Source organism: Micropterus dolomieu, linkage group LG22 (genome assembly GCF_021292245.1).
Source record: "Micropterus dolomieu isolate WLL.071019.BEF.003 ecotype Adirondacks linkage group LG22, ASM2129224v1, whole genome shotgun sequence".
NCBI classification, from domain to species: Eukaryota; Metazoa; Chordata; class Actinopteri; order Centrarchiformes; family Centrarchidae; genus Micropterus; species Micropterus dolomieu.
The window spans coordinates 30312597-30329584 of NC_060171.1; the positions used below are offsets into that span (position 1 = coordinate 30312597).

Here is a 16988-nt window from a genome sequence, read left to right on the forward strand (position 1 = left end):
TATTGTTCACAAATCTTTCAAAATCTGTGTTAGTGAGCGCTTCTCCTTTGCCGAGATAATCCATCCACCTCACAGGTGTGGCATATCAAGATGCTGATCAGACAGTATGGGTATTGCACAGGTGTGCCTTAGGCTGGCCACAATAAAAGGCCACTCGAAAATGTGCAGTTTCACTGTATTGGGTGGGTCCAGGGGGGTCCAGAGAAAGTCTAATTTTGTTCAATGTAGAATATAATGCAGTAAGGCTCTCAGGTATTCTGTATTGCTTTCAGGTATGTATTTTCTCCTTAAATCAACTTTTCTTAGTTAACATCACTACCTCGGCTGAGCCAACACAAATGCAGGCATGATTTAGGCTTCCCTCCTCTTTTGTGTCCTTTGTTCGGGGAAGTAACCTCTTTAAATGTGCTTGTGGCACCTGTTCACGGCAATGATAAATTAATTCTTTTTAATACAGTTATAAACTCCTGGACTTTAATAGCTCTTGTGTTTCATCAAGTTTTCTGCTCATGTTGAAAGCTTTCTGCACATTAAAAATTGATCCCACATATCTGTGTTCTCTGATATTTAAAGAATAAAGTTGTAATATTTTGAGAATATTCCCCTATATATTTGCCGTATTATCCTACTCTGCTGTACGTTAGCTTACATTATTGCTCTACTGGTGTGGTAGTATCCACTTCAGACCTACTGACAGACATAGAACCCTGTTTGAGACAAGTGTAAACCATTCTGACTAGGCATAAATCTCACTACAGATCCATACAAATGTTAACTTTCAACAACTCTGATAAAGTGCCGCTCCCAGCTGCTTCAGTGGGAAGCACCAAACAGAACTAAGGTGTCTCCAAGCGAGGGGGGCACAGAGACAGCAGCGACACATAGCTACCGATCAGAGGAAAGTCCCTGTGGTCCCTATCTAATTCATGGCCCATGATCTACAGGTTTCTTAACAATATAATCAGTCTAATAGGCAGCAGAACATGTTAAAGCCTCCCCTGGAGCCAAGCAGGAGTAGGCAGCAGCCAGGCAGCCTAAAGAAATGCCAGACAATGCCAGATGCCTGATAAGAAGCAAAGCCAGGGAGCTAGATACCAACCAAGCAATAATAGATGTCCCAACAGACTGCCCTGTATTATTTTGCTTCCTGTTAGGCACCTGGCAACTTGCAGCCGCCTAGAAGGCAATATTATTATTCCTTTACCTCCAATTTTCTGACATTTCTGGAATGCAGTGTGATAATAATCTGCCACTAACTGTTTGACACCTGTATTTATTTTGACCACCAACAGTGCGGTTCCACGTTAAGGAGACCTAAATCACTTGAACTGCATTTTGTATTTTGTTGAGCTTCCCTTGAGGCACACTTCTGTGTCAGTTTTTCTTTCTGATCAATGTCCAACATCTTGTTATATAAAGCCCTACCTTCCTAATGATCACAGGGGTCATTGTATCTGCAATGTACTGTGAGACCCACTGCCTTGTTATACATAGATTAACAACAACTGAAATCAAGGAAGCAGACTGTAGTAGACATTAGTTTATTTTAAGATAAGGACATCTGATTGCCAAAACATACTTTTTTTTCTGTTGTTTTTTTTTGCTTTTGATGGCCAATGAATAGACGTATGTGACCATGCTGTGTTCAAACAAAATCAAGGACTGAACTGGAATATATTCTAGGTGGTTTGTTGACGTAACAGTATGAGAGAAGATGACGACATACAGAGCTGGTAGGATGCCCTTGAAACAACTCAAAAGGTTTTCATGTGTGACTTTTCTACAGTGAATTACTTCAGGTTCATTCAAGGAAAATCAAGTGTACCTGAGCAATTGATTTAGTACGTTTCTATATTCATTGTATGTCTTCATTGTCTAGATCAAGGCAGTGACCACAGCGATGTACAATGTCTAGGATGTGTTTTTCATGTGAAGTCCTTTATGACGTTTGGGGTTTGTTACTCCAAGCACAGAAAGAAGATTTTACTTAATTTTACCCATGCATATTTGTTGAAAAAAATCTTTTTTAATGTTCTACCTTTTGTTTGTTAAGTGATCCACTGTTTGGCATCGTGTTTGTTCTGAACATAAAGAAAAGCCACAAATATCCTGGTTTCTTCAATTTTCACTCAGGAGCAAAAATCAGCTTTTAAACTTAATTATTTGACATTCATCATGATAGTTATCGATATTCTATTAAATTGAATTGAAATTTTTTATTAACATTGTTCGTCATATTACCCCTCCTCTGAAGTACTTTGAAATTTTGAGCCCCATAATCCACTTTTCCATGAGTTGCCGTGGCGTAGTCCATACGTTTTATTATGTTGTTGATGGTCTTCACCATAGCAGAGCATTTTGTCAAGTGAAGAATCTGCTTTAAAGTTCACATCTCAGGACATAAAAATAGTGATATCTTACTTTCAGTGTTTAATTTTTTGTTATATAACTTTTTCAGTATTCAGATTCAGTTTGCTGAACCCCTGTGGCAATTAAAAATCCATGTGTGAAAAAGTGTAATTTGATAGCTTGCTATATAGCGCGTGGAGGGTTGGGTATTTTGATGTAGGTCAATCGGTAGGGGGGCAAACCAACTAATCTATTATTTGTTTTGTTTTCATCTCCACTGACCCTTGTTAATAGCATATGTCCGCTATAACTGCAATATAACATTTTAATGAATAATTCTCTTGGAAGGAAATACATTCACATGACAGCAGACATTTTGTTTTAGTTTCTGTTGTGTTACTTGTTCATGAAGCCAACTAATCCTCATTATTCCCCAGTGATCAGAATGTTATCATGACAGATTAATAAACAATTTACTGGACCATTTATTATTTATCTTTGAAATGGTGCCAAAGTGTGTTAAGCGTTTTCATCCTGCCATTAATAATAATGGCTGCCTCTCATCATAAGCTGTGTAAATGCAGGGCACTGATTCCACTATAGGTTGGTTTTTATCTGATATCTGTACTCCATGTGATCCTCTGGAAGCCAGAGACGACTGCTGTTTTTACGTATTTATTAAATAACATGAATTAATTTTGTGCTCTGCTCACCTGCAAAGTTGAAAGTTGTTGTGTGAAATTGATATGTTGATGTGTTTATCTTGATAACACTGTAGCGCCTTATTACTGCTCCCTGACGTTACAGCTGTATTTCAGGGCGATGCACGTCAGGCAGGACAGACGTCACGTAAGCATAGAGCTCTCTGTCGTCTTCTTTATCTATGGTAATGGTTACCCTGGTGACAGCATCCCTGTGGTTGCTGTGGAGACCCAGCATCAGAAGCAGCCCTGCTGTCGAGCTGAACAAGGCTGTTCATTTATTGTTACTTCAAACAAGTTCAGTTTCTGTTTCTTTTCATCTAATGATCGTCCTGGCATTGGTTTGTTGTTTTTGTGTATGAGGTTGACATCTTATATTGAAAGCAACTCTATTAAGTTTCTTTAATGCATTTAGGCATAAAATAGGTATATGCTACTCTGAGAATTAGCATATTATAAGATGTCTCTTCTCCTTTTTTTCTCTTTTCTCTTTGATTTGGAGGACATTAGGTTATCAAAGCCTTGTTACACTGAAAGTGTCCTGAAGTAGAAGCTGAACATGGATGGTTCAAAAGGCTCCTAGGTTCTTAATTTGTTCACTGTGAAACATGTCTAAAACCTGAGAGGCATTTTTCCCTTACTTTTTCTGTCCTTCTATTAATTTCCAGTCAATACAAACTGGACGACACAGAGCTTGACACAGCAATTATTTTATGTTTGGGACTGAATTGACCCAAACACTGAAAATGTTCAGCTTAAACAGCTGTGAAAAATGACATTTCAGCTTGGCATTTTGTGACTTTTTGTGCTCCCTCCACCAGTCGAAAGACCACACACACACACACACACACACACACACACACACAAAAGCAAAAACCTACTCAGTCTCATGGTACAGTGTGTCGATGGCCTGTTGAAGGGGGGTAAAATAAGGATTAAATGATTCAACTTTAAAACAGAGTGCATAAAAATAGCTATTTCTGATTTTACAGCATTAAGTAGATTTTATCAGAAACATTTCTTCCATGTCAGGAATAGTTTTGCAAATGAACTTATAGTAAAATGTTTCAGTGATTGTTCCTATCAGTCTTACGTGGCATCAAGTTGAGCTCAGTGGAATGTTTATGTTTATGATGTGTAAAAAAATTTTAAGCATTAATTCTGTAATTGTGATTGCCCGTTCTCATCTCAGGGCGTCCAATACCAACGCTCTCAGAAAAAGTGACAAAATTTTGTTATTTGACGCCAAAGGTACCCTTTAGCATCTGTGTGAGACGCACCGGGTGCGTCTTGATAAAGGTGTTGACAGCCCCTCGAAGCCCCTACCCTTACCATAACCATCAGAAATATTAGTACCTAAACCTAAGTCACTGACTTTATGCATGTCGACCGGCTAAGCCTCACGGCCGATGTGCTAACAGCTAGGGTTTGCCTCCCTTGTGTTGCTGCAACGTAGCAAACGAGTGCGTTTCATACTGATGCTGAAGGGTACCTTTAGTGTAAAATCCTTACGCTTTGTCACGCTGGCTGAAAGTGTCAGTTATGACGCAGAGATGAGAATGCGTTGGATATGTAGACCATGGATGTAAACCTTAAAACAAGTAAATGAAAACCATACTTTTTAAACATTAAAAAAGAAACAACCAAAACAATGATGGCATGTTGCAGTGCAGCCACTGACTCCATTGTACTTTTCCTAACAACAGACAAAGAACTGCAATATTTCAAGCTAGCTAGAAATTCCTAACAGACAGAGCAATATTGCCTTAGTGATTCTCCTGAAATGTCTTCAATACTAAGTAAAGTTGATCTAATAAGTTAAGTATTCTGTTTCTTCTGTTGCACTGTATACGCTCATAATGTATTTCATTGCTACTTGGAGTAGGTTGGCGTTAATGTCTAACTTTTTTCTGTAAACAAATGTGCATTAGTCTGAATTCATCCTCTTTAGCTGCATGTTGTGACAGTATAACTTTGCAGAGAGGATAGCGTGCATACATTGTAATAATGCTAGTGATATACAGAGTATTTTATTTACATTTACATTTTACTGCACTCAAATTGACACCCTAGTCTCACATCTGGCTTTCTGATATCAAGTCAGGCAACCCCAGGCCAACTGTCATGTCAGGCTTAAAGCAACTCTCTGTGATGTCCCAGGAGAAACCACGTCAAGTGAAGTAGAAGATGATATGTTGAAGTCTTTTGTTTTAAGCCAATGTAAAGAAATAGTAGGGTTTCAGCATCTGAGGTGTTTGACTCCTCATAACAAGTAAATGTAGAAATATTTACGTGTTATGCTTCATTAGTGAATAGACTAGACTAGTAAACTGCACTAAGAACTTCCTCTCATCAAATATATATTATTTTTATTCCTCTATGCCTGAGCTCCTGTTTCTCACCCCACTGTGCACTAGCTTTCCCCTTTCAAGCACTACATCACTTGAAGACGCTGACAACATACATATTAATTTGGTGGAAACTGCAAAAGCCTCCCTCACCCCAGAGTGTGTGTGTCCCTTTCAACTGAATTGATGATGCAACTTACAGAAACCGAGGTGCTTCACCATCAAGCAACAGCTGTTCCATCCATCCATCCATCCATCCATCCATCCATCCATCCATCCACTATGTGTGTGAAATGGATAAATTGGCTGTGACCAGATTATGGTAACCGAACCTTGGCTAGGCTTTGTGGATGTGAATAAAAAGCAATCATGAGAAAAATGTCAACTAACATAATCTTAAAGTTAACTATTAAACCTGCAAAAATGTGCTGCTTCTTCATATTCTCTGTTTAGTTGCTATGTTCTCTTGCAGTCACTTCACACATTGGGTAGCTGTTGTCGTCAGGCAGATTTTTCTCACTTTTGGCAGTTCTTCTGAGCATTACATTTTCCCTTACCTCTACTCACTATTTCCCCTCCAGAGAATAACAACATTCGGATTGCTGCTACAATGCTTGTGTTACATATGGAGATAAATTATGATGATGTCACACTTGGACACGACTTGCCTTATGTTGTCACGTCTTCCATCTATCCATCGATCCTGACTGATACTTTGTGCCCTTCCTCACACAAATAGATGGTACTTTGGTGCTGTCAGAGCCTGTCAAAGCAACAGTCCCGTTCATACTGATCTGAAAGCAAATATGGAAACTCATAACCCACTAAAGACTATACTAATGAACTTGAAAAACACCTCGGCCTATTTATTTAGTATAGACAAGACTTAGATTACTGATTCTCCTTGCATTATCATCCATCTGATTCTGAATCTGATTCTGAATCTGTGATCTGTTTCCCTGACCAACCATCCGTTTGACAATCCATCCAAACCGTTTTCTTTTCTCGCCTCCACACAGACAGATGGATGCCCTGAATAGTTCCAGGAAATGGTTACATGTCCATCCTGTTGGATGGCCACTCAGTTGGACAAGACCTACTGGCTTGGGACCATTCTTACTCCCACTGAGTCTCGTACTACATTGACCATATCAGAGCTTTGCTACCAGCACTCCAACTCTAATCACAAAGGCTTTAAGTTTTAAGGGTTAAAAAAGTCAGTTATTTAAATGCATTGGCAATGAAAAAAGAATGACTCTATACACACATGGTATGAAACTATGACCTTTATTTGCCTAGCCTTTCAAACATTACATCTGCCTGCTTTGTCTTCTTGATCAAACAATAGTTTTCTTAATATTTAATAGGTCAAATAGCTGCACATAGTATTTGTAGAGCTGGGCTTACTCACAAATTTTAGCCTCTATTTTAGTTAATTGTTTTGGTTTTTCATATTTACTGTATGGTTCAGCCTGAACCGCTCTCATAAGCCTCCCATAGTAACCCATATAGGCAGCCATTTCCAGTACAAAAGCTAAGACATCTGTATCATAACTGCCCCGCTTGAAAGAGAGACTACTGTAATTATGACTAGTGATAAAGGTTGAGTTAATAAGCTAAACAAAAATAAGTACTTTAGCTTACTCCAAATGTTTTGGAGTTGGTTAACCAAACCAAAGTTAAACAAGGAAGGAATACTGGCCTCGACTTGTTTGGAACATGACTCAGTGGGATGACCATGTTGCTCTGTCAGCTGGATGCGCTACCTGAAGATTGCTGTTTCAAGTCCAGCACGGACCACTGCCGTAGGTGCCCGTTAGCAAGGTTCCTGAAGCCCTAACTGCTGGGTTAAATGCAGAGAACAAATTTCCCCTCAGGTATCAATAAAGTATATGAAAAACAAAGTATGCAGTTGGCAGCCATAACAATTGTGTATGCTAATGGTATGTCAGGCTATCTTTCTGTGAGGCAGTACGGCATCAGCTGTGCTTTGAGCAGTTAACTTTAGCATGCTAACATGCTGATAATCGACTCGTATACCATGGTCACCTTATTAGCATGATAGCGTGCTAACATTTGCCAATTCGTTCTAAACACAAAGTACAGCTGGGGCTCATGGGAATTTAAGTTTTGGAAGTATTTGGTCATAAATAAAAGTCCAATATTTGCATGTACTTGTGGAGCTAAATCTCTTTCAAATAGACACATTTTTTGTTGAGTGTAGTCACACACAGAAAGGGGCACATTTTACTGTGAGAGAAACGTGAAATTATCCTCAGAGCAGTATGCCCCTCTGGACAGGTTAGTAGAGAAGAGTGTGCCTTGTGCAGTTTACCACAGCTACTCACATGACAGACATTGAAACTGGAATTTCAAATCAATCAGCTTCTTCTTTGAGGCTGCCATCTCACAAAGTTTCCTTGTGTAGCTTTTAGATAAGACATGAAGCTATGCGTAGCCATCTATCTGTACACATTTTCTTCTCTGTAACATAAATGAATGGAATTGTGAAAATTTTACAAACTTCACAATGTATGTGCCATCTATCTGCACACTTTCTTCTCTGTAACATAAATGAATGGAGATTGTGAAAAATATTTTGCAGGAGGTTCAGGCATTGTTAGTGTGCAGCTTTCAGCACATTGTGTTATTTTGTTTTTTTTCACATGAGGCTGGAAGGTTTTCTGCCACCATTACCAACAACACCATTTTGCTTGAACTAATGAGGTGATTCTACAGTGTCTTCATTATTGTGAATCATGTGACACTACTCTGTACTGCAGCCAAATCTAATAAATTAGACAAGAAACTCTGGTGTAGTTTTGTAGAGAATCGTGCCCAGCACAGCTCTAAGACGGAGATTAAGACATATTATTTTTCATCTGGCCTGTTTAATAATAACTGTAATGAAAACTTGCCAACAGTTGGCTTGTTGGCAGGTTCAGCTAATCATGCTCTCCCTCCTCACTTTTCCCTCTGAGCTTCAGAGCTGAGAACCAGTTGGCTCAGTACCTTTCTCACACTTCCTAACCACCTGTCCTGCTCACAGTCAGGGTGGCAGCATGGATCAACTCTACTTGGCCCACAGCTCCAAGTGCACTAGACAGGAGGGCAATGCCATGGCCATAGACCACAGACCACAGACCATAGACATTTACCACTATATAATCACAGGCACCTGCGATCAGCTAATCTGAATGGGGAGTAAGCTTGTAGTGACCTGGCAAGGCTTTACAGGGTTGTGCTGGCATCTCCAGAGATTCAGCAGGGCATCAGTGGACAGAATGCCAGCTGGCGAGGCACTATGGTCAATACACAACATGACTGTGTTTGTCTAAAGTCTTGTAAATGGCCAGTAGTGCTTTGTGAACCATATCCATGTGACGATTCTCATAATCTGCTATTGGATGAATGTTCTCACACGGAAATAGGCAAAAATGTCCTGTTTGTTTTGTCCAAATAGATTAAGCAGGTCAATTCTGCTCTGAGCCACATTTATCCATCTTTAATCCACACTTTCTGTTCTACCAACCAACCACCCAACCACCCATCCACCCATCCATCCATCCATCCTGTCCATATTTGTTCTCAGTGGAGGTTCTTCTTTCCTAGCGTTTTGTCAGAGGTCTGATGGTAGAGTCACATATGTTGCTCTCAGCCAGAGCAGGTGGCTAGCTGTTGGAGGAGAAAACACTCAAAATGGTACAGTCCTTCCATCCATTAAACCATCCATCGATCCATTCATTCATTCCTCCATCTATCCATTCATCCTTCCATTACTCCAGTCAAAATAAATGATTCCTAATAGGTATCCACACACATGTCCCTTTTCTCAAAGCTTGGTATTGTTAGTTAATTGATATGCACAGTAGTTGCATCAGCATTTATTCCCTTTCACACTACCACCAATGCAAAGAAACAGTACATGCTGACCAAGGGCATTACTTTGTGTTGAAAAGTGGTGGGGACATGTCCCCAGCGTCCCCAGTGTAAATGACACCTATGATGCTGACAAGCTGAAGTGGATCTAGACGAGAGGAACTGCTGCAAAAATAAATATGGCCTTTAAGTAAGTTTAACAAGAATGTCACAGTACTCACCCTGTGTTGTCAAAGTAATTGTCCCTGCCGTTTCAGGCTTTGTCGTTTTCTCCTCTTTTAAACTGACTAATGGAGCTCTGGATGTTGTCACTAACAGACAACATAGACCATGAAGAAGTTGACATATAGATTGTCACTGGATTAATCTCCTCTTTTAATGACATTTATGAAATGACATCCCATAACAATGAACAGATTGCTCAGTGGTGGTGGTTAATAGCAGGGTGGTTGAAATGCTTTATAGCAGGTGCCCAGAGGATATACAGCAGCTAAGCACAGAGCTGGTTCTGTAAAGCCTCTCTTGCTCAGTATCACTGTCTTTTAATTAACCAGTCCTCCACAGAGACATGGGGAGTGTGGGAAGTGTGCGACACACATGCACATTTAACACATTTGCAGGCTGAAATGAGTGTGCGCTTAAATAACTCTACTACTCTGCCTGGCACTCGCTTCCCTCTTATGATATTTTACGTTGAGAACAGAAGAAACTGAACGACAACCTGGAGTGAAGCCAAAGCAAAACCTTTCTACTTCAGAACAAATGAGCAGATGCAATAAACTGTGTCACCCAGTGGAGGCAGCCAGCGATCCAGTCAGACGGTCAGCCTTGTTTTTTCTCATCTTTCAATTCCACTAAAGCAAGGTGCCTTTGAGATTGAATGTATTAGGCAGGATAATCGCCTCAGTCTGCCAAACCTTCAGGCTTTGTTGAGGCAACAGAGAAGATGAAGACAGTTCACTGCATGGAGACAAAGGCTAAATGCTTAGACTGGATGCTATCTTTGGTGTTCCATTTCCATGTATCTGAATCATTTGGTGTCGAATAAAAAAAAAAGTAAAACACAAATGACTGCATAATACTGTCGTTAATTACAATAAATTAACTCACGCCAAACTTTGCTTAGAAAATATATTTCAGTCTCATCAGTATTGGTCTGAGCTATGAGCTCAGCCTGAGCCTGAGTGGTTTGTATGTTCTAGGAATAATAAATTCATAGGCTCGCATGGCTAACCTAACAGATCAGATTAGTATCTGTGAAATCACAGCTGATTAGGGTGTGTGTGTGTGTGTGTGTCCTAATTTATGCACTCTGGAACATCTAAATTAATTCCCTATGCTTTATCCTCTAAAAACATAAGTGACCTACTTTAGACATTATTACTATTTTTCCACAATCTCAGTTTTAGAGGGTTTTTTTTCTAAATCCCTTTGGATATGTGTGTGCGAGACAGAGGAGAGAAAGAAAAATAATGTGTATGTGTGCATTTGCCAGAGAGTAGAGGAGAAGTGTGTATGCTCTCACGATGAGTGTGTGTGAGTGCAGGCAGAGCAGTTTTAAATCGCCTGGCAGTGGGACAGTTGTGGCGGCATTATGAGGACTTCAGCTGTGTGTGTGTATGCGTGTGTGTGTGTGTGTGTGTCTGTGTGTGTATGTTTGTGTGTACGTGTAAGGGCACATGATAGATGAGTTGAACAAAGAACTGAAACTGTAGGACAGAGGAGTCAAAGACAATCACAATGTTTCTGCTACCCAGAACTCCTAATTAAAAACTGTTTCTGCTTTTTCTTTCATCCACCCCTCCCTCCATCTCCCTATTGTTTCCTACAGCTGAGGGAGGTCACTATGAGTCAATGAGACAGGCTGTCTTGCCTCCGGACCCCGCTTCACCCTCCAACCTTTCAGCCACCCCCGGGACTGGAGACAGAGCTGGGGCTAAGGACAAAGATGCAATGGATGGCACTGACGCCGGTCCTGGAGCTGGAACCGGAGCTTTGCCTAAGGGTAAAGTGTTTGCTGAGGCCAGAACAGCGGTTTGGATTGAAACAGAAGCAGGAGCACGTGCTCTGGCGGGTGGCAAAGTCTTTGCAGAGGCTGGGATTATGACGGGAACCGGCGCCTGGGCTGAAGTCGGTGCTGAATGGAGGCCGGTGGATGCGGAGGCGGGTGACCTGCCAAGCGTGCCCAGGGACCCTACTGCCTGGCTGGGGCAGCAGAGGCTGCAGACGCGTGGAGAGGGCCAAAGAGAGCAGACAGGCTTCTCATCAGTCCCCACCATGCTGGCAGAGATGGCAGAGCTGCAGGCACCAGCATTAGGAAAACCTTTAGGACTCCTGTCTAAAGCTGCTTGGACCAAAATCTCCTCTTCATCGTCATCCAAGGCCTCCTCCTCCTCTACAACAAAAGCATCCTCTTTGCCTTCCTCCTCCTCCTCCTCGTCTACAACAAAAGCATCCTCTTTGCCTTCCTCCTCCTCTTCCTCGTCCTCCTCTCCAGCCAATAACAGAGACAGTCAGACAGCAGGACCACACAATGTCTCTCTGGTTGTTGTCAACAGCAACTCTTCCAACAGCAACAGCAGCTCCAGTTTGGGTATGGCGCAGGGTTGTTTAATGATATTGCCATAATGCCAAATAATGTCATTTTAACATTTTTCATCTTTCACAGTGTAATTAATGTTTGACTTAACACCTCCCCAAACAGCGATTGGTCAGTCATTCTCAAACCAGAGAACCGATCATTCTCTGGCAATTACAATAATATTTTAATTAGATTTTTTTGTATGGCACTTTTCAAAACCAAGTAAAGTCTAACCGTTCAGGGCTTGAAAAATGTGCAGCAAAATCAGGTAACCAGTGCATGGCAGCAAGGATTGGTGTGATGTGACAAATGTTAGGATGATGTAGCCTCGGGCTTTTAGCACGATATCATGTGCAGCTATCACATACATATTTAGACATTTTACAGGGTTCTCATTTAAAACAAGTCAGCAAGAAAGATTTAAAAGTCATCTGGCAGGTAGAGACAAAGTTCTCAAACAACTCACAGAGTTACTGAGTTATTTAGCTAGCTAGCTACAGTAGTGAAGTCTGTCTTAATTTTAGCCAACACATTTGACGTCTTTTTCGAAAACCCTGGTATGTTTCGGATGTATGTATGTATCAGTTGTCAGTCATCTTCAATGTTAATAACCATTATCATCACAATGTAATTTTCAGCTATCATCATAGCCTAAACAAACATGATCATCATCTCATCGCCCGCATCATCATTTTGTCACCACCTTTATCATATTGCATCATCATCATCATCATCATCATCATCATCATCATCCTCATCCTCATCATCGTCTTTGTCTTCTTCTGCATCCTCAACACCATGTCCTGTCCCATTCCACTTTCTTCATGTCTCCCCACTTCCTGCAACGCCATCATCCCAATAACAGTGACATCATCAACAAGGTAATTCCTCCACATATATTTCAGCTTCCAGCAAAAGAATGAACAGAAGCTAATGTCCCATAGCCCAGTATTTCCTATCAGATCAATACACTCGCAATACAATATGTCCTCGTGTGCTGATGTGAGGGGAGGAGAAGAGAGAACTGGATCTCTCTTACTCTGACAGAATTGATTGCATCCCTCTTGTTCACTCCAGCCTCCTTTAAACGTCTCATCGACAGTGTCTCATGTCAGTATGTTGTCTAGAGAGGATTTAGATGGATTATATGAACCCCCGACATTACAATACTTCTCTGGTTTACAAATTGAAATTAGATTTCTGTCTCATATGCAAAACTGAAACTACCGCTCACTTCATCCCTTCATGTATTTAAAATTGACAATAACCTCCTCATCGTTCTTGTTACTCATTCACGAGAAACCCTCTATTCAATTAACCTACCAACTGTTTCATTTGCATGACTTTCTTTATGTTTGGCTCCCTTTGCATCATTGCTTTAAGTGTATTTAAGATGCACTGCTTTACATTTTGTTGTTAAGAGATAAAATGCATCTGTGTCAAGGTAGAGAATAACTAGGCGATGCGATCTTTGCATCTTGACTGCACTGACACTTTTTTAAAAATCCAAATCCAATCCAAACTTTAGGGATCCATGTCATAGCCAGGTCTAGATGGGAACAGGGTGCAGGGTTAAATTAAGTTCAGACAATACAACATTGCTATTTTTCCACCTCATTGTTAGATCCTTTTCTGAGCATATGGCTCTATCATATAGTCTCATGTCATATATATTGAAGGATATGGCTGGCAATATTCTAAAACTCTCTTATTGTTAACAAATGCCATAAAAAGACCAAAACAATTAGACCAAAATCTCTTTTTAGCTGTTGGTTAATACACAATTACTCTTGTGTGTATCTGTGGCAGAAGGATGGTGTTTGTGGGATTTACTCAAAATAAACTAGTGTGTGTGTTCATGGTGATAAAGGAACATGTCTCCCCAACAGTGTAGCTCATTGATGTCTTTTTAGTAGCTTTGGACAGTAGACACAGAAAAATATTCTATATCAGGCTTCACAAACAGTACTTGTTAATAGGATCAATTCATTGTTGGTTTTGGTCTTTTCAGGGGATTAGTTGACAAATAAAAAACATGAGAATATCATTAGATATATTTTCATGTTGACTTCCAATTGTTTTCCACCCTGCAGAAGAGTCAGTGAGCAGCCTGCCAGCCTGGGATCTCCCCACTGTCCCCGAGTCGCTACTGTCCACAGTGGGTGACCACGACGTCACACTTCCTGCCAACGTCACCAGCCCTTTCTCCACCCACCAATGGAACACTACCGTACCTGTGCGCACCACAAACACCTCACGGCACGCAACCACATCAACCACCACCATAAACACATCTCTATCACCCACCACCACCACCTCGGCTTTACCGTTATCCACCACGGCTAGAACACAAACACCACTGGGATCCACTACGGTTTCTAACAGCACAAGCCAGGACACTGTGACCAATGACAGCCTTCAGCTGACGACAGTAACGACGATGACGCCCTCAACGACCACTCTTACTGTGACCTCTGTTGATATGATGACACAGACGGTGACCACTGGGAGAGCTGTAACAGTACCACGCAATACCACTACTGCAACAACCACTCAGCCAATCACAAGCCTCAAAATGACAACAGCGGCTACAACTCAGCCTTCAACCAGCACTACAACCACACCTGCCACTACTACCACCACTACTACAGGCCCCCCAACCACCACCACTACTCCTCCAACCACTACTACACCTGCAACTACTACTACTGCCACCACCACTACTACTACCACTACAACCACAACAACAAAGGTACCTGCTACCACTGTGTTCATCCCGGTCCAAACCACACCGCCTCCCACCACGACCACAGAGCCTCCGTCCAGTACCAGTGCAGAGGAAAGTCCTCTACCATGCAATGTGACCGAGAAGAACTGGGTCAGAACAGGTACGAGACTAATCATTAGGATTAACCTGGAGTAATCTTAATCATTTTAGACATGGGAGGGAGATAAAGAACAGAGAGTAAAAGGAGTAGGATGAATGGCTAAAAGATCAGGGCTTTCTCCATAACAACAATTTGCTGTTACTTAAGGTACTGCAACATACTCAATATTATGTAAAGGCAGACATTAACCATTCTTCTGGAAACATTATTACAAGTAATGATGAATACACGTAAAATGCCATTTCAGAAGCCCAGGCACAGTGTACCTATTATTTGTACAAGAAGTAATTACATGCACACTAATTAATTAAAACTTGCACAAAAGCAAGGGCACATTCTCCTTGAGTGTACACTCTATCATTAATAGGAAGTAAGAGACTGTAGCCTTTGATTACATTTACCAGAGATGTTGTGATAATATATTACTGAGGTCTTTACTGGGGTAGGCAAAGTGATAAGTGAGGAGACATTTAACCAAAGACCATAGGTGTCATTTACACTGGGGATGATGGGGACATGTGCCAGTTAGAAAGGTTTATTTGCACATTAAGAAAACATGCAATGCAATTAAAATATAGAAGAAACAAATGTGCATTGTCCAAAAAAGTACCTTAAACTAAAAAAAACAAGCTACTGATTATGAAATGACCCAAACACGTGCATGCAGCAATTAGTAACTTTAAATACTTCTTGACACAGTTTCTATTTGGCCAAGTTTTCCATGCTCTCCCTGTGACAACTACAAAAAAAGAGGGAAGACTAAATAATTTTTGTGTTGCCTCAGCAGGGATGATATTACATGAGAAGAGTTGATTTACTGGAGAAACAGATCTGGAAGCTATACAGAATGCCTGCAATTATATTTATATATTTTGAAATGTCATGTGCTACCAGAATTTTGTGTTTCCCTTTACATAAATAAAAACATTTCCACCATAAATTGGTGCAGAGACTTTCACCAGAATGCAGGAAATGAAGTGTTTAATGATCAAAATTTCCTGGGGGACGTCCCCCCAGACCACCAGCTCATGTATCTCAGCATGGAGGATATCTTTAAAACACTGTTTAAGGATCTTTTTGTCTCGTTCTCGTGAACCTAATATTACATATGGAGATGTCTCGCGAGCTAAGTCTCTCTTCACACCCCTAATCTGAGCCCCTATGTCCCCACCACTTTTCAATATAAAGTGACACCCTTGCCAAAGTCTAAAATCCTGTGTCCATAGGTCCTTATCTATCCCAATTAAATCATATTGTATTGCATTGTATTATTATTTGAGGCAATCGGTATGGTCAAAGTGAGAATGTTAGCAAGCTAAATTCAAATACATAGTGGACAGTCATTGAGTCAGACTTTTTATAATTTTTTCCTTTACAGTTCTGTCCATTGAGCTGCGTAGGAACCGCCTGGACCTGATCCTGAAACAGAACCTCTCTAAAGGACTGAGCCACGCCCTGCAGAGAGCCCTGAACGACTCCACAGCCTATGCACAGGTCAGTGTTTCTTACAAATTCAGCTATAGTAACCACAGGTTAGTGGCTAATAGCACAACTCACCGGCTTGTAACTACACGTCAACAGCCAGTAACCACAGGTCAGTGACTAGTGAACATGTTAGGACTTCATAAAAATGGTTGAGAAGTAACTACACGCCAGGGGCTAGTAAACATTGATCAGTGGCTGATAAAACACAAGTCAGTGGCTAGGAAAATAAAGGCAACCGGCTAGTGAACACATGTTAGTGGCTAGTAAATAACGTCCACCGGCTAGTGAACACATTTCAGTAGCTAGTCAATAAAGGCCACAGGCTAATAAACACATGTCAGTGCCTAGTAAATAAAGGTCACCTGCTAATAAATAAAGGTCAGTGGCTAGTAAATAAAGGTCATTGGTTAGTAAACACATGTCAGTACACAGTAAATAAAGGTCATTGACTAGTAAATAAAGTTCATTGGCTAGTAAACACATGTCAGTGGCTAGTAAATAAAGTTCATTGGCAAGTAAACACATGTCAGTGGCTAGTAAATAAAGTTCATTGGCAAGTAAACACATGTCAGTGCCTAGTAAATAAAGTTCATTGGCAAGTAAACACATGTCAGCGGCTAGTAAATAAAGTTCATTGGCAAGTAAACACATGTCAGTGGCTAGTAAATAAAGTTCATTGGCAAGTAAACACATGTCAGTGGCTAGTAAATAAAGTTCATTGGCAAGTAAACACATGTCAGTGCCTAGTAAATAAAGT

The 16988-nt window shown here is 40.7% G+C and overlaps 1 protein-coding gene across 1 annotated transcript in view; it reads left to right on the forward strand.

Moving 5' to 3' along the window:
* LOC123962239 (UPF0606 protein KIAA1549L-like) overlaps positions 1 to 16988 on the forward strand; it is a 113329-nt gene that overhangs the window by 29886 nt on the left and 66455 nt on the right. Inside the window, exons 2-4 of the mRNA XM_046038269.1 lie at positions 11109 to 11870; positions 13952 to 14746; positions 16125 to 16240. Coding sequence (XP_045894225.1) covers positions 11109 to 11870; positions 13952 to 14746; positions 16125 to 16240 — 1673 coding nt within the window. The remainder of the gene's footprint in view (positions 1 to 11108; positions 11871 to 13951; positions 14747 to 16124; positions 16241 to 16988) is intronic.